This window comes from Camelus bactrianus, chromosome 6 (assembly GCF_048773025.1).
Source record: "Camelus bactrianus isolate YW-2024 breed Bactrian camel chromosome 6, ASM4877302v1, whole genome shotgun sequence".
Lineage (NCBI taxonomy): Eukaryota > Metazoa > Chordata > Mammalia > Artiodactyla > Camelidae > Camelus > Camelus bactrianus.
This window is the reverse complement of record NC_133544.1, coordinates 45,921,582-45,940,956: the sequence shown is the minus strand read 5'-3', so window position 1 is coordinate 45,940,956 and position 19,375 is coordinate 45,921,582. Positions and strand designations below refer to the sequence as shown.

General features: G+C 33.6%; 1 protein-coding gene across 1 annotated transcript in view; it reads right to left on the bottom strand.

Moving 5' to 3' along the window:
* Positions 1-5,416: 5,416 nt before the first annotated feature.
* The window catches only part of MDGA2 (MAM domain containing glycosylphosphatidylinositol anchor 2), a 693,384-nt gene continuing 679,425 nt past the window's right edge, over positions 5,417-19,375 (bottom strand). Inside the window, exons 15-17 of the mRNA XM_010967002.2 lie at positions 19,050-19,180; positions 8,788-8,893; positions 5,417-6,008 (exon numbers count right to left, since the gene is read on the bottom strand). Of these exons, the coding sequence (XP_010965304.2) occupies positions 5,920-6,008; positions 8,788-8,893; positions 19,050-19,180 (326 nt within the window). The 3' untranslated portion in view covers positions 5,417-5,919. The remainder of the gene's footprint in view (positions 6,009-8,787; positions 8,894-19,049; positions 19,181-19,375) is intronic.

Here is a 19,375-nt window from a genome sequence, read left to right as displayed (position 1 = left end):
ATATTTTGGTTCACTCAAATTGTTGTCAAGCAGAATTATTTGTTTCTCTCAGAAGACCCACATTTAGCCTACAGCACCCCCGTGAAACAGGTGATTAAAACGTTCATCCTGGATAACAGTAGTGCTATTAATCTGCAATCATCAATTATTTCACATACCGTACAGAAGCCCACAGTTACTAAACTGAGCCATAATTCTTAAATCACAATTCATTCAGGAAGATTTTGGTGCCTACTTTTTTAACACAATCTTATAAATGATCTTTCACAAAGGATGTAAAAATCAACACATATCTTTAATGGGCTAATTGTGCCTCACTGTGGTATTGAGTCTTTAAAAGCTTTTTAATAGTGAGAGAAATGATGACATTTTCATCTTAATTTGCAAATATAATTTCCATTCTAAATATCTTTTTGTTTCTAGCTTAAGTGCTTATTGACAGCAGAAATGTCCCCAAAACACTAATAGAGTATTTAACATAACTTCATTTATTGAAAGAAAATCCAAGGGAAAATAACATACAGCTATCTGAAGCTATTTAGCAGAAGGAAAATATCAAAAGGAAAAGTACGTTAAATCTAAACTTTGAGATCTAATATGTAACTAATATTTGATATGAATTTAATACAACGTATATTTAATTTAACATATACATTTAAATATACTGATGAGATTCAAGAAATAAAAATGGTATCCTGGAAATCCAGGACAACAATTAAAAGCCATATGAAAACAAACTGAAACTAATAAGCTAATCCCTATTTCATAGAGTTTCCCATCACTTTATTGAAAAATAAGAATACATTTTAGCTCACCTCATGGAAAATTAGTACAATTGAAATTAAATTCAATCAGTTGTAAATAGTCCCTTAAGAAAACTATTTCAGTTTCTACCCAGAGTTTAACCCTTGCCTTATTCAAAAGTTTTCATTCCAGTTCCTTAATTCCAGTATACTTCAATGTGGGTTCAGTGTAATGAAATCACCACTCATAATTTATTAAGCTTTATATTAATAATGTCAATAAAGTAGTCCATATACAAATATATGGAATATTTATCTCTCCCTAACGTTGTTTCCAGAGATAAACATATGATGGATTGATTCTGAATTGGCATATGCCACATTAAAATTTCAAGTCTTTTAAGTCTTATGTTTCTATGTAATAACATATATATTTACTTATAAATATTATGGATACTCAGCAGAGAACTTTTAATACCAGATTTGAAAAAAGTTCCGATCACTCTGTGGTAGTTTTTCTCCTAAGTCAAAGTAGAAAATGCCAGAGACATTGCTTTTTAAAAACAAGCACTAAGAAAACTAATTAAACTAGTTAGCCACAAAGGGAACATTGTAGGTAAGGAAATAGCTCGGGATTGAACCCTATGATTTTATTGTTTTCACAGAAAATGCAATAACTCCTCATTGACATCAACTACCCAGTTGCAAGAAGAGTGTACTTTCTGCTTTGTTGAGATGCAGACAAAGCAATTAGTAAGTAGTCATCAACTAAGAAGAAAATGAATTTAGAATAAAATTTTTCAGTTTAAATGTCTGTTGAGAGGCTCTGATCTTTGAAAGGCACATTAAAAAAAAGTTTTTGATAAAGAACATGCATTCAATAGAATCCTTTGAAATCATTCTATCAAACTCAGACTACGTAGTCTGTCTTCATTTTTCAAATCACTGATCAAGACAAACAAAAATAGATCATGAAAAACACCACAGCCAGTTTCATACAGTCATAAGTATAGAACTAAAGTAATTAACTGTTCATCAAATTATACATTTTGACAGATAAGTTTATTATAAAGTCTTTAAAATAAAAGTGCATGGTTGGTGAAAAGTTAGTACAGTTGTCATTCATAATTTTGTCATGTTTAAAATATAAAAGTAAAGAATGGGATTATTTTTACCATTGGTGACGTGATAGAACTGACTAGCTGGTTTGTAATTCTCATTATTGTAATCATCACAGTTCACTGCCGTGCCACAGTTGATGCTGTGGTGTAGGTGAAATGGAGTACCATTAGTGTAGCCTATTACATGATGTTGTGGTGCACCATGCATCCTTCAAATCTTTTAAAGAAAATTTAATGGCAGGCCAAACTTCTAACCTACTAAGTGCTATGAATCACATAAAACCAGAAAACATTTTGATCCAGGGATACATGGCATATTGTAATTCACGATGGAACTAAAAAATAGGTAGCAGGAAAAAAAACCAAAAAAACAAAACAAAGAAAGCAGGCCTAGGTATGTATATAATGCATGTAAAAGAAGACAGATTTTTAAAAAGTACAAAATAAAAGTTACGTTATTTTTAAATAACGTGTATTCAATGACTGTTTAATATAAATCCTACAAGTACAATGGGACTATTATTACTATTGAAAAGTAATAACATTGGGCATGATTTGACACTTCTGGAAACAGTGAATTTCAATAACAAAGATGCCATTGGTTTTAGGATGCATTATTATTTTATATATCACTACATAGAAATGCTGCTAATTGTAATTAAAATAGGCCTGATTGCAGGGATGTTAAAATGTGGAAAAACAACCATCTTTGAACTAATGAAACAGAGTAATGCTTCTAATTAATCAGGATCAACTACTGGCAATAGGAGATTACATGGTATAATCTTTCTCCCAGGAAATTAAAAGCTCCGTTGCCTGACGCTTTCCAATGAGAGAACAACAACCAAATATCGGCATCAACTACACTTAAAATGTGTTATCAAAAAGGAAAAGGGGAAATATTTTGGAGAGTTCAACTCATAAATACAAAAAATATTAGGAAAAGGAAGGCAGTTTGTAAACAGGTAAGTGCTTTAAAATAGTCATTATTGTCACTACTATTAAAGAAGAGAATACTTAACACAATTTACATTTCACTTATTGCGAACCTTTTAAAATTTCTGCATTTTTACCCATTGACTTTGAATTAAAGCAACTGAACAGTTGATCTGGAGTGAAAGAAAAACATTGATTCTGGTTTGTTGCTTTATGTAAGTGATTCAGAACCCACTTGAGTTATGTATTTTAATTCGTTATCATATCAATAAATCTGATTGCTTTGCAGTTCTTCTCGGGACCCTTTGTTCTCGGCACTTATCTGCAATTTCTCAAATATTTAACCAATATTACTGTTTGAAGTACCAGCCAGTTCTCACTAACTTCTGAAGCCTTGTGTATTCTTACTGTGTGAAAAATTATAGAAAGACTTTAGTATTTTATGAATGTTTAATGGTAGGATTGACTCTTTTGCTTACAATCATTTCTTTGTCCAGGGTAACTTAGGATAAAAGAAATCTTAATTATTTTCTCGGCAAGGACACATATATATCCAAATATTCTGAATGTAGCTTTTTTGGGGGGTTTTGTTTTTTGGAAAAGCCTCGTTCAAATAAAATTAAAGATCAAGGAAAGAAGGTGGCAATGAGTTAAGCCTCTCTTTTGATCTAGAACATTTTTATTGATATTATCAGAAATGAGTGTGCAGAAAATCAATTTAAAAAGATGATCCACTACTATGGGATAGTGGAGAGAAGTGGTTAGTTGTCACACAAATAGGAAGTCAGGATGAAGGGAGATTTAGCAAATATTAAGCTAAGTGCCTCAAATACTGTTTACTTAAATCTCTTTGGTTTGATAGGATAAATGGGTGATTGTAATTTTGAAAAGTTTTCAATATGCTTGACTTGTTCAGATAAGTTATAAAATTTATTTATTTACTCTGTTTAAATTTAAAGAACTTGGTTTAGCTCAATTCTATCACTACCTGGATATTCAGTCTGGTTCCTTCTTCAACTATGAAAATAAACATTAAATTCCAAGTTCCTATTTGTTTCATATGTTACTTTCAAAAGTTTGACTTTTTTTTTTAACATGTATTACAAATAAGAGAGAGTGCATCAGGGAGTTTCTATTAAAATTTCTTCCTGTAGACATTAAAGTATATGAAGCACTGAAGATTTATCCCATAATTGATAAATTGTATAACTAGTCTCATTTTGGTAGTAAGTGAACACTGTTCAACAAACACACATACCGCTTTTCATACCTTACCTGGAAAGAGGCTTTATTGAACATAGCTGTAAAATTACCTTTTAAGTTGAATTACTGAATTTGCACAAACATTTCTACAGAATTTTTTAAAAAAATCAAGCTTTGTCATTTTCTACTACATTTTGTTGTGCTTTTTATATTAATATTTGCAAATGTTATAATTTAATACTTATATCCCAATTACTTGCATAATCAGTTTTTTTTAATCCTGGGGTGTTGAAAGAACATATAATAATAATAATAATAATAATAATAATAATCTTCTTTAGACAAAAGTCTTGTTAAATGAAGTTAAAAGCTGAGATAATTTAAGGAAAAAGGTCTTCAAATTTTCATAACCAACAGGTTTAAGTGAAATTTACAATGCATTGGAAAACTGGCTGGTTAAAGGTATGATTTGTCCTCAGGTAGCTCAAAATCATTTTTACAGGTTTTTTTTTTTTTTTTTGTAAAAGTGTTTTTTAATCTTGGTAAAATAATAAAATAATATTTCACAACTTGCAGAGTCTGACTAAAGGGCAGAGGCATATTCCCCTCAGTGTTTAGAATAAAGCCAGATTTTTCAGGCCCAGTTCCGCTGTAGAGTTTGTATGCACTGCAATCAAACATATTTTCTTGTTCCCTCTAAAGCTAGGGCCAATTTCATTTCAAATGGAGGTTAGAGTGAAAAATCATTCTTCTGTTTTACCACCTTCTGCGCTAAGTATATCTTAACAACCTTTTGCTCTGGTTGACCCATTTAATAACCTGGAAGAATAAAAGTGTCGCTCCCATGTCTGGTCTCAATGGAAGTTATTTTCTAATGGACAATAAGCCGAAAGGCCATGGCTGTCTAGGAGGTCAAACAACAAATATCTCGTCTGCATGGGCTTACGCAGCAGCTTCTGTCCTTTCTTCTTCAGAAGCGGCTTTGTTGTCTTGCCTGTAATTTGCACATTTAGGCTCTGTAGTTTGTTTATAAAATAGTTTTACACAAACCACTCTTAGCAGTGCAAGCTTCTGAGCTGAAAATTATTCAGGCTTGTTTCATTGAAGGCACTTGGTTTCCATGGCAATTTATAAAAGATGGTGGTTTGGTTTCTTCGTTGGAACAGATGACTTAGTTTGGGTGTTCGAGTGGCCGCAAGCAAACTCCGATAAGCCTGTGTAATATGTAAGCCCAGGTATACCATCCTGGATAGCAGTGCATGCAAAAAGAGAGCATACAGTTATCTAGCTTAGCCGTGGGAGGAAAACAAATAATAATAATGAAGGCAGGGTGGGGATAAGGTGGGGAGGACCATGAGTGTTTTAAATAATTCTGAGTTTGGGTTATTGTCAAGGAAGGGTAACAACCAAAGGTAAAAGGGCCTACATTTATTTAATTCTCTATGCAAAACCTTCTCGAAAGGAAAATAAATGCCAGCTCTTCACGTACCCTGTTTACAGTGAGGTTTTTGTTGGCAGGCCATTAGGTTTCCATGGTAACAAGCAAACTATTCATTTGAAACAAAACCAGCCATGACTTTGTGCTTTGACAAGGATTTCTATAGCTCTTTTTTTTTTTTCCTCGAGTTCAACCAGATGACCAGATGACGCTGTAATCTTTTTAGCCACAAAAGCACCTGAAGGTCTCTTCTCTACTCAGGTCAAGATTTTCTTTTCTATGTAGTGCGGAATAAGTTATACTTCCATGATGTCTTTTTATCCCCAGTGCTTAAAAAAATTTGTTTTTATTATTTTATTTTTGAGTCAGTAGTCAGTGGAGGAATCTTTGGTAGTTTGTTTTTTCAGTGTCCATTTACAAAGACTCTTTTCTTCATGCCAGTGCCTGGTGAATCTTTATAGCCTCTGCCAGGGTAAGGTCACCTTCGAGGACTTAAAATAGAGATGAGGACGATAACCGGAAAAAGCCATATATGTACTAAAATTCCAACAGCACCATCAACGGAATCTAAAGACAAGGAAAGTGAATGCCAAGGGAAGGAAAAAAAGGGAGAATAAGTATTCCATGCAGCTACCAATACAACTTTGGTGAACTAATAAAACAATTTTAGTATATGGAAGACATTTTTGGAGAACATTTGTTTTTTGGTTTGTTTTATCAACTTCATTTCCAAGACAAGTGAAAAGAAAAATAACTTGAAGATATGGTGATGTATTTGATAAAATTAATAATATCTGCAGATTGATTATTAAACTGATATAATATGCTGTGAAAACTTGTTCGGAAGATACTTACGTGAGTTGGTGTCTAAGCTCAACCTCAGAGTTCTGCTAGTCACATGAAGGCATGCACACAGAGAAAATTCTCAGAAATCTAGAAGTTTAGCTTCTTTTATTTTTTAAAAATTTTTCTTAAGCTTTCAGAAATGTTCAAGCTTAAAGACCACCAAGAGAAAAACTACTCTTTATGAAAACTAGGAAAGGATTGTTATGTGTAGAGAAATTAACTGCTGCAAACAGAGGGTTATATATGTTTAGATCAGTCAACTATCTTTAAATTGGGTAAACAGTTTTCTCTGTAGTGTGATTTTTGGAAGTGCTATGAAGTCCATTTTAACTAAAAAATCTCTTCTACCAATCTGCCTTACGATTCCTACTACAGCTGGTACTTCCAGTGAAGCTTCACGTGCAGATGCTACCTCCTAGAGCCGATAGCTTACCGAGGAGGGCTAGTAACACAGGCAAGCCAGTAATTCCTTACCCTGGCTTAAATTACAAAATGGCTCTCAACTAGGACTGAGCTGGGTTTTGAAAATAAGAGACAAACAATCTCAGCTTTGGTAGTGTGGGCATGAGTACCACATTTACTGCCTGCAAGGGCTGGGAGCCTGAGCAGTTAGGATGAGGCTTCTGGCCTCCAGGATGGTTTGTACTTAGACATTAACATAAGTTTAATATTCATCAAAACGAACTTAATAAATGACAGTTAAATACATACAACTGTAACACAGTACTTTCTCATACCAACGAAAATATTTGTGTTCAGTTAGAGTTACTTGTTTCCTGTGATTTCCAGACGCTAAATAAAAATACCTCCAATAAGTATATATAGTATTTAAAACAGCCACACGGTTTTCTGGATTTAGTAGTTTAAGAGAAGAAAACTGATTATGAAACTGTTCTACTGTGTAATAATAAAGTGCCTAAGGGTTTTCACAGTCATTTTACTGTGACTACTCTTACCATTCTGCTTCCTCCCTTTCTTGGGAGTAAATTATGTTCTCTTGCTTTTCTCATTTTGAAAGTTTAATTCAATTTATAATAGTTTTCAGTGATTTAATTGTCAAAATGTAAGAAGACTGGTGAATAAGACAGTGACTATCTTCAGCTAACATAATGTTACTGTCACTAATTCACGTTGTGAAATTCAAAAGAAATCCCTTTCTCCTCTAAGGAGAATGCATGTTTTTCTGTGCATGAGACAAGCCTACTTCATTTGGGTATAGCCCCTGGTTTTCTACAGCAACATTAGCCAGACACAGGAGGATATTTTTCCTAAATTTGTTACTTGAAACGCTAAGTGTAATGACAACAAGGTGAAAACTATGAGCAAAATGGCTCATTGTTATACACAATCTTAGTTTTTGTCTTCTAACAATGTTAAAAAATGAAGTCAATTTTGTTCGTACGAGCAATCACTGGGTAGTTGAACAGATTTGAATTTCAGCATCCAGACTAATACGATTTCTCACTAAAAATACTGAATTACAAAAACTCTGATTTGCTCTAGCCTTATACACAATGGATTTTCATGCTCTTTTTATAAGTGATAAATAATTGATGAGTCTTTTGTGTAAATTTAGTTTGATTGATACCTCTTTCTATGACCACAAAATTAAAGATTCCAGATGGGCCTATGAAAGTCCTTCAATTGGAAGAATTTTTCATGGGAATGATTTTAGATTTCTTACCTTCACCTGAATAATATAGTGAGGATTTTAAGAAGCCCATCACATAATTCTGATGCTTTCTGCATTACTTATAATTTTTTTTATCTATACCCCTCTTCTATTAAAAAATGGATTTGTGGTGGAAAAAATGCAATGTGAAGATATCATTAAACCATAATATTCACACCAGAATAAAAAGTGAAACCAAATTATTAAACAAGATTGTGATGCAGGTAAAAGGAAATTAATTATACCAGAAAAAAAATATTAGGCTGCTCCATTACTTAACATATATGCTAAACTAAGACTTTTCACAATATTGAATCTATTAAAATGGTTGGCAGAAGTTAGACCTAGGAAACACAGTCATAAACTTGGGAGAATAAAAACAGCTATAGCTCTATAAATGTGCTGAGTATATAGATTAGCCAAAATTTTTTTAACACTACATTAAAAAATATATTTTTATTGAAGTATAGTCAGTTTACAATATTGTGTCCAAATATTTTAATAAAGTAAAAAATAATCCACTGAAATTAATAATATAAATTTAAAATATTTTAAAATCTTAATTAAAAATCAAAGTGTGCTTGCTTTACATAGACCTAAATCAAAATTACTTTTTTTAAATCTTAGGTCAAATAACTAAGGTCAAATGCCTACTATCAAACTTAATACTTTGATTTTAAAATACATTCAAAATGTTAGGGTCTCATGCACATGAGAAATTTCTAAATAAACAAACTAAAAATAAATTAGTTTTAAAAATTAGACCACATTAGTTTAATAGTCATTACATTAAACTCACATCAAACCAATCCAAGAAGAGACACTTACTCTTAGTCGTTAGGTCTTGTTTTGCACATTCTCCTTCTGCAATTGACACATCATCAATGGCAATGTCACCTTCTATGCCAGGACCTCGAATACCTTCAAAAATGAGCTACAAATATGAATGAAACAAACCTAAATGTAGAGCTTTGACTTGCAGATGAATTTTTATAGAGACTGAGGAGTCAAACCTAAAATTGACAATAATCCTGGCATCATTTATTACTGACAGTCTTCAGAACTGTTACCTACAAAAAACATAAACTCTCTTAACAAAACCAATAAAAGGATTTTTTATAGTTTTCCACCTCAGAATCTCTGTGTTGATTTTAAAACAAAACTAAGCCTAATTGTATAATAACAATAAAAACAACCACAGTTACAAATGCTATCACTTTTTGTTTTCAATATAAGGAAATTTTTTTCTCTGAAATATTTGCCTGCAGTAGATTCCCTCCAAAGTTCTCTAAACAGATCTCATAACACTGGTTTTCTAGTAATATTTTAGGGAATGAATCAGTGCTGGGATCTTTGCAATAGTCTTATGTTTATTGAAGCCCAGAACAAGGATTTACCATCTCTGTGAAATTGATCTCTTGTAAATACAGTGAATAAATTTATCACATATTCCCCCTATATGCTATGATTTACCTCTATTTTTTCACTTTTGACATTTTATTTTTAAACACTTGAAGATATTTCTGAGTTTACTTATGTTGAGTGTCTTGAGGCAGACCTTTGAATTTCCAATATCTAAAACAGTGTTTGACACTAAGGCTCAATACATTAGTGTTGAAAGAATAGATAAATGAAATCAATCTCCATTTATTATCTATTATTAAATTCTGGAATCAAGGGCAATATAAAGACAATTAGCAAATTTAACTTTCATTTTTGCAGAAATAAGACTCTTCTAAAATTTTCTGACTCACCACACAATTATTCTTTGCTTCTAGTAAAACTTTTTAATCCTAATACTAAAAAGTAACCTATGCGTTTAGTCATTATATTCCCAGAAAATTTTCTACATACCAAATGAAATACCTAGTTTGGTCTTCCCAAAGAAAAGATAGCTTAATAAAGAGCTGTTTTCAACATCAAGCTAATATGTGCACTTTAATACAATTTCTAGTTTTATTTTATTGCAACAAATTAGTGTAAAAGTTTACTTTTATCAATGCCAAAATTTTTGTTTGTTTTTGTCATGTCTTTATTAAAGTATCTGACTATGACTCCTTAAAGACAATTTTGTGGTGACTGTCAGAGAACTTAGGCTACCTTTGTGAAGCGGATCCAGTGTTCTCTGATACACTACCCTAATTTAATCAATTGAAATCTCTACATAGGAGAGTAGAGGCATTATTTACCAACTTTTGCATTGAGTCCTTTTCCCAACTTAAATATAGTCCTTAGGAATAAGAATAATTTTCATTATTTGATAAGAGAAAAAGGTTTGAGAAGCACTTATTATTATATTTAATTTGTGTAGAGGGTTTCCTGCTTACCTATGTTGAGATAAGTATGTTAATAGTCTCCAAATCCATATCTTTGAAAAGTATCCAGTATGTCTTATATCACTGAAGCCAAAATTAAATGGCAGGCCAGAGTTAAAACATTTAGAATCAAGTTGGCAGAATATGAATTCTCAATCCTCAGGCTCAGCAGTGAGGTGTCATTTTGGCTGCCTGTAAATAACAACTTGGATTTGACTTACGGTGGTGTTTGGGAAGGTATCTGGGTAGCGGCTAAAAAGCTCTCCGAGGCCTATTTAAATTACAAGAGAGAGGATTTTTAAAAAATCAATAGTATAAAAATTTAAAAGCACTGAATACGGAAAAGGAGAACTCACTTTAATGCTGCAGAATATTCCATGTTATGGAAACTAGGTAATTTATTTAACTAGTACTATTGTTAGATATTAAAATTATTTTCAGCTATTCTTAACAAGGCTGAGATGAATACATTTCATATAACTATTATACACAATTATGTGGAGCACATAGTTCTTTTAAGGTCACCATCAATTGCTCCTATTAGCACCCTAGCTGTGAGAAGACATTGCCTTTTCCTAACCGTGGGTTTTTAAGTATTTTGGGTTTTTCCTTTCTTTGATATGTGCTGCTTACCTGGTAGAGAATCAATGTTAAGAGTAAATCAATGGTTATTCCCACCCCCTTCTTAGTTTCAGTCATGTGATGCTGAGTCTTCTCTCCTGAAGATAACAACATGAATGGAATGTTATCTTACGGAGAAAGTCAGAACTCAAAGAGTCATGCTGATATGAGTCTGATTCCATAAAATCAAGTATTTTCCACATTGCCCACAAGACTAATACTTTATTGAAGAAAAGTGGGGCACTGTCATCACAAGTTTTTTTTTTATGCAGGTATTTTAAAGGACTAAATGGAAGAAAATGTAGGTATCTGCCTCCCAGTCAAGTTTTGATTCTGGAGTGAAGGAGGAAGAAGAATGTATTAGTCAGGAAAATTTTGGTGTGGTAAAGCAGGAAGTTCCTCAGCCACCTAGGGTTTTAATTTTAAAAGACAGAGTGGAAAGAGAAAGAGAGCAGACACGGCAGGTACAGTAGGATACAGGGATTGCAACGTAGCTATGGCAAAGCTAAGGGGACTACACTCCAGTATGATCTGTGTGGGAAGTGAGATGTTGCTGAAAAGGCTAATAAAGGTAGATTAGAATGTTCTGCACCTGCTCACACTTGACATTTAAACAGATGAAGCTGAAGTCATAATCCTTGCCTTGGGAAGGATGCTGGAAACACAGGCTTGAGACATGGGTTTTTCCATCTTAGCTATGTAGAAGTGAGTAGATAATAAAGTTGTCCAGTTTTTCATATTAAAGTACACAATTATTTTCACTTACTAAGTTCCCGTTACCTGGAGGTAGGTGTCAATATAAAGTAATGGAATTATTTTTTAAAAATCAAAATTACAATGTATAAATCATCAAAATCATCCCTGAACTTTTCAAAGCTGCTTTCCCTGGAATGATCCCACCATTGCTCAAAGCATTTCAAAACTTCTGTTACTGACTTTAAAGTATTAAACACTCCTACTTCTCCTATGAATTTTCTTTTTCTTCCCTTCTTTCTCCCTGTGCAGCTTGATCAAAAACACAAGGTTGAACCTAGGCTTGCGCTAAAAACAAAAGTCCCAAAGCAGAGAGGTTGTGAACGATGCAACCATCCTTTTTCTGTGGTCAGATTGAGAGGGGATGTTGGGGAGCCTTTTGTGGTAAACATCAGAGAGCAGACTGACAGATGTCATTTAGTACATGTGCTGCCTGCCCACTGGCAATGGGTTGACTGTGTGTCATTGGCTGAACAGCAGAAATACAAATCAACAAAAGTTGAAATGTCTTATTTCCAGAGGGCTACCTCAATCTAGAACATTATTTTATATGAGTCCTTTATTCCTTGGGGATCCTGAATGAATTAAGTGTTACAGTAATAAAAGCTGGCTGACTTGAAAATATATTATTTACATTTATCAGCACACCTATAGATAATACAGTCTGTCACTGAATAAAGGAAGTTGATTTCTTTCCATGCAAGCATAGTAGTGTTTTAGTGACCGTGTGGAAGTAAATCAGAGAATTAGTAGTAGTTATTACTGGGCTGATAAAAGTAACTTCTGACAATCAAACTCTTGGTACAGTTATAATTGGTGCTTTTAATATTTATTAGTGGTTTTGTTCTGATCGTAGGGAATGCAATCCATAGGCTAGAGAAATACTGTTGTCTTCCTTAGGGTCCTGTCTGAACATAAAGAAAGAAAAAGGTACCGTGCAGTGTGTTTGTTTCCTTTCCGTTTCCATAGCAGTTTTGCTATTAAGAACATATATATTTTTTAAAACTGATTTGACTCTCACAAAGAAATATTTATTGCATTGTTCTGTTTATGCTCTGAACTCTCACTACAATGCCACCTGAATTATAGTAATACAATTTAATAGGTTCTAACAGAGTTATAAATGGCTTCTAGACTAAGATTGAGAAGGATACTTTCTCCTTCATATTGTTTTTCATTTTGAGGTAGATAAAAGAAATAAAATGCATAGGTATTAAATTAAATAATGTACACTGGCCAAACTTTCAACTGCTTTTAAAAATAAAACCCTTATGACAAGTATCTTTTTTCTCAAATATAAAGATGAGAAATTTTAACAGTCCATTATAATATGATGTATCTCAACTTGGAAGATGTGATCTGTACGCAGTGAAGAAAATCTGAGTTACAATCACTTAGAGAAGACATACTCTCTAGCTTAGTAGGTTAAATTATGTCCTTTTTATGAAGTAGCATCATGATTCTGGCTACTATTACATTACAAGGATAAGACTATGTTCCTTTTCCTCTTCAATACTTTTGAAATGCATTTGGTTTAATTGCCTTGAAGAAGGAATTAATGGCATGTAGATTCTGGGGGAGAAAATGTTGAAGCTTAGGTCTCCTAAAAGAGGGTTCAAATTAAGCAAAACCTGTTCTTCACACACAGTCACACTGGTCTTTTTTAAAACAGTTTTCCTTAACTGAAATGACAAGTTTAAAATTTTAGTGTTTTCACAATGTGTACATGCAATTCAGCAAACTTAATATGCAAGAAATACTGTATAATCAGAAAATTAATTCCTGGTGGGTAAATTCAAGTGGGAGTTTAAAAAAATGTATATAAAATTTCTGTATCAGAATTACACCACACAAAATCATTTAATTCGTCAATTGACTGTTACCTACATTTATTATAATGTTTTAAAGCATATAGATATAGATGCCAACATAGAGATACAGATGGTGCTATTAAAGCTTTTGTTTAGATATAATTTCTCAGGAAGGGAGGAAGAGCTACATGCAGCACTAATGAGTAAAACTAGACAGGGAGTCAGATTCTGCTGTTCTGATGATCTGACTTCAACATTAATGGTGCCTTCTGCAAACGTTTTTCCTGTGACAAGAGCTATATCACTTCTAATCATTACTGCTAAGGCAAACTCAAAGCTTCAGAATGCTGTCTGAAAACTGACAGTGTACATCACTTGGAAAAACTTCAGGATGTGAATAAATTTAAAAATAGCTATCACCATTAATAATTTTACCTTTATTTTGTTACTGGTTCAGCAAATACCTGAACTATCCTTAACCAGCACAGAAGAGATCTGAGGAGAGGCAACATAATAAGCCAGGTTGGTAGCCCAGGTTTTTCCCTCTGGGGAAGCTATACAAATATTAACATTGAGTTTAACTTCATAAGACTCTGCCAGTCCAACTTGCTGAATAAATGTCAGTTGGTTGTCAAAGCTTCTAATCTGAAATAATAACATGAGATATTAACTGTTGGCAAAAACAGAAAGAAATAGATTGCATTGTGAACTGCAACTTGAAACTGTTTTTTAATAGTTATTTCAGCAGCCATCATTGTATCTATGTAATTACCTTGCAATTTGGCTTAAAATGCCAGACGTGTATCTACACGAGCATGCAATGTCTCCTAAGAAGGACAGTATTTTCCAGATTATTATTATTCTTAGATAGACATAAAGGCAGCATGATGAAATAAGAGCACTAGGATCTCTTTCGCAATCCCTATTTAATGTTAAGGATTTATGTGATTTAAAATGAATTGTCTTAAAACCTACTTCCAAATCTTTAAATGAGGATATAAGAACAGAAGATCTCTAGAATTCTTTTCACCTATAACTAAGAAAATGTAAAGACAGTCTCATAATATCTCCATACTTTTTCCCCAGAAAACATTTGGAATGTACTGTGAAAGAAGTAAAGCATTAAAAAGGATAGTTAAATATTTTCCTTGGTGTAAGATATAAAATAGAATTGACATTCTAAGACTATTACTATCTTCATTTTACTTTTTTGAAAAATTTTCTCTAATCCTTCCAAAGTCAACAAATATATTTTCATCACAAGTACTGATTATGCTAAATTAATTCTAGAAAAAGAGCCCCAAAAGAAATTTCAGCAGGAGAAAACTTCTATCTGCCTGGAAAAGTACTGCACATTAACTTTAGTTTCAGCTAAGCAAACTACTTGGACACACCTAGAAAAAGGACTTTACAAGTGGTTATTTTGTAAAGGTTTTATGGATCAAGCTAATTTAAGGGTATGCAACCCCAAACAAATAAAACAACATAAGTTGTGTCAATGTAACAGAAGCTCAAAATCACTTATATCTCGTTTAAAATTCCAAGAGGTAAGAGACATCCTTTCAACTTGATTGGAGATATCCTAGAATGCCACAAATCTACATCTGAGTCATATTAAAAGTTCTCACAACTTAATTTATATGGTAATATGTTCCATACAGTTTTTGCCGTGCTTTCCTGGCAGGCATCACATACCAAAGCAAGAGTTTTGAAAAGCTAGATGGGTTATAGATGATTTTTGAGGGAAAAATGCTTCGTTGGAAAAAAGTTCAAAACCACAAGAAACTTAAAAACAAATTCAAACTTAAAAAATATGGGGTAGGATGATGCAGTTATGTTTCGTGTTTCATGTTTCCTTGAACAATCAAGATTTATGATATAAGAGAAGGACCTTAGCCAGTGGACCCAGAAATACCTCAGAGAAAAAGAACCTAGAGAACCAAAATAAAAATATGATTTTATTTATCTTCATTTTCCACTGGTAATTTAAATAGCTCAGAAATGCACTGATTCAAAATCTTCATTTTTTTGATTGGCTTCCAGTCAACATAGAGGAACAGGAACCGGATTTATTGTACCATCTGAAACAACCAAATAACTGGACAAAGTATATAAAACAATGGTATTCCGGACACTAGACATCAGGTAATGTAGAACAGCAAATTCTGAGTAAAAGAAATCAAACAAGGTGAGTCCAACAACTGGCCTAAACAGAATTTATAGGCTGTGGTGCAAGCAGAACAAAGGTAGAGCCTGGCAGAAAATCCAGGTTGAAGACATGGAGCTGAAAGTCTGAGTCCACGGCAGTGAGAGGATGCAGATTACATAACCAGCAAAGAGACTGGCTGCAGAGGGACCCCCTCAAGTAGTCAGCGAAGTCCTGTTCGGGACACAGATGTGAGCAAACTACTCAAGACTTGGGAAAGCCTCAGAATGATGCATTTAAGGTAACAGTGCTCACTGCACAGAGGACTTGGGAAACCTCCTAATTCATAGGGCACTGGGTCGAGTACTCAGAAGACTCTTGTCTCAGCATTAAGAAATTGGCCTGATACCAAACACTGTTCTAGTCTCACCTAACAAATCTTAAAAGCAAGAACAAAGATTATCAAACTGTTTCCAAATAACTGAACTACATCTACAATAAAGCTTATGAATATTTATAGAATACAAAAATATCTGGCACCTATCGAGCTACAATTCACAATCTCTGACACCCAGTCAAGACTACCGGACACGTAAAGAAGCAGGAAAGCAATGACTTGTCATGAGGAGAAAACATCAAGCGGTCAAAACCAACCAAGAACGGCACAGATGGCATCATTAGCAATGACACTAGACAGTTACTAGAACTATATTTCAAAACATGAAATTACGATGGAAAGTATTTTTTGAAGACTCAAATTGAACTTACAGAGATGGAAAGTATAATGGCTATAATGAGAAATACACTGAGTAGGACTGAAAGCAGACTAGACATTGCAAAAGAAATGATTAGTGAATGTGAAGACAGTAGGTTATTCTATTAATGGTGGTTCCCAATTTCCTTACCACTTTATGCAAATTTCTCAAGAGCGGGCATTCCACTGGACTTGACCTGCTTTCCAATTTGAGAATCACTGTCTTCAAATGCTGTGGGCACCAAACTTCCTTGGATCTCCTTCCTTATAACTCTAAAATGTACTATTTAGAACCAAGCTCCTCTTCCACAGTTCATGTTAATGACTGGTTAGTGTTCTGCGTGGTTCCAGTCTTTAATCACCATTCAGGTATGTATATTTTTCCTTGGAAATGCAATCACTCCCACAGTTTTAGGTAGCACGTACAGCCTGATGACTCACAAATATGTGTGTCCCTAAAGCTTCAGAAAAACATATACAACAACCTTCTGCACATCTTCAGAAGAATATCCCGTAGGCATTTTATATTAACATGTCCAAAACAGAAGTAACCGTAAGCATCCCTGAAGCTTGTCTCTTTTCCTCTTCCTGTTATTTAAGGTAATGGGTAAGGTAACAGGCATTACTCAAGACTCCCTAGTTAGAAACTTCTTAGTCATTATGGCTGCTTCCCAAATTCTCAACCTAAAAATGTTCTGCTAGTTTTTATACCTAAGTACATCTTGAGATAATCCTCTTATCTTTATACTGCATCCCTAGTTTGTCCCTTCAGTATCTTTTACGTGGATTTTTCGCCAGTGTCTTAACTGGTTTGCTGGCCCAATTCTACCTCCTTGAATCAGTCTTCTATACAACAACCCAAGGGATGTATCATGTCATCCCCTGGGTAAAATCTTCCGATGACTCCCCACTGCCTATGCTCTTGAGGCTCCTTAACCTCACCTCACACCAGTCTCTGGTTTATTGTCGTGTACCAAATTCCAGATAAGCGTCTTTCTACTTCTTTGACAAATCCTGTGATGTGTGACCTCCACGGCTTTGTTTACTCTGAACTCTGCTGCAATATTAATATTAGCCCTTTTCCTGTTTTGCAGTCCCTGTCTTCAGTTCATGTTTCACCCCATAGAATGAGCTTTTCTTGACTCCCCTTCATACTCTTCCTGTTGGTTAGGTGTGCTCAGAGAACCTTGTGCGTTTTTCTGTTACTGCAATTATTGCGTATGTGATGTATGTGTTCAGATGTGTATCCCCACCAATCTGAGGAAAACAATCACTATTAAGTCGTCACGCCTAGCAACGTACCTGGAACACAGTACTAGCTTAGTGGGTATTTACTGAACTGTTCGTGACAAGAAATGATTGTCCTGAAAGTACTCAATAAATATGTACTAAATAGATGTCTATGGCAATAAGAGATTATCCTGAAGGAAACATTAATATAACTGTTCCCTTAAATCCTTATTGTATATGTATTTGATTTAATAATTTTATGTTGGTGAGGCAGTGACACAGGAAGCAAAAATACGGCCAGAAGAGCATCACTTTTTTAGAAAGAAGGGCTCTTTGATGCCTACATATGTATGTACATTTTAATATTAAGGTCATTTTTTTTTCAGTAACGCTTTGGAGATCTGTTTTCCTAGTTTAATTTGGTTTAATGATATGTTGCCATAGATTCAACCTTCACTATTTTATTTTCCTTCATAAAAAAAAAATGATTCCTAAGGTCTATGATTTGAGTTGCTTTTCTGTGTAGATAATCAGCTAGACTTGCTCCATTATTCTTTACCATAGTGAACAACGGTGTGCATTTTTATCATCCTGGTTAGTTTTAAAAGTGCAATTTGTAAACCAAAGTCATTAGCATTTTATAGATTAGATTACAAGAAAAGAGCATTCCACCAATTAAAAATCAGCATAATTGGCTGTCTGAATTTCCATTCTCTTATTAAATGTCATGAAATGCAGTTAAGAAATCCCAAGTAGAAAAAGAAAAAACACTCAATCCGAGTATATAAAATACGTATATTATATATGGTTATTAAAATCACTAAAACTACATTATTTTCTCCACTAAAATAGCTTCATGAAAAATTGTCTCTAGCTGTGATGACCATTGCTATAATTATTAAAATTTCAACTATATATTTGAGGCTAATTCTCTTAATTCTATCTAAGCCTTACTTCTTTTCTGTATAAAAATAAATAAAACTAACTTGTGTAAAGTTCTCTGACTTTGATAATCAAAGTAATAAATTACTAAAATGACATTACCTTGGAGACATATTTTGCTAAAGTATACAGAATTCCATTAAGTAAAATTTAAACAAATCAATTGAGAATTGATTATCCAGCTTCCATTATTACAAGAACCTATATTGTTTGTCTTCAAGGAACAAAATATACATACATAATTTTATAGAAATGGATTGCATTTACTCCAGGCAAATCATTTGAATTTTGACAGGCCATTATTCAGACATGTTACTTGATAGATGTTAAATAATAAAAGGGCATTTTCTCTTGATAAAACAGCTTTTAGAACTAGAGAGAAACTTAATCATGTGATTCCTGTGATTCTCATATCACAGAATTTTTGAATATTCTCATGCTAATGTTTGCTCAAAGTTCCGCCTTTGATGTCAGGCTCATGCACAATCTATCCACAGGCATGACTGTCCTTTTCTTACCTGAAATGAAGTAATTGGATATATATTAACATGTGCCTCATTCCATCGTTGTCCTTTATTCCCACTTGAAGACCACAATGGATTCTCTATTGTTGTCTGCCCTTTCAAACGTAGGTAAACGTTTAAAACACCTAAAAATAACAATGGAATTTTAGTTTATATATTTGTTTTGACTTCATACATGTTTCCCCTTGACCCAACATTTGTAAACTTTTAAAAATGAAATTTCACAGAACTCTCTGATGGCTCCTCTTCTCTTCCTCTCTCATGTCCAGTCGTGCTTTTAGGACATTTGGCACATGGGGCAGGCCTCCAGCGATGATCAC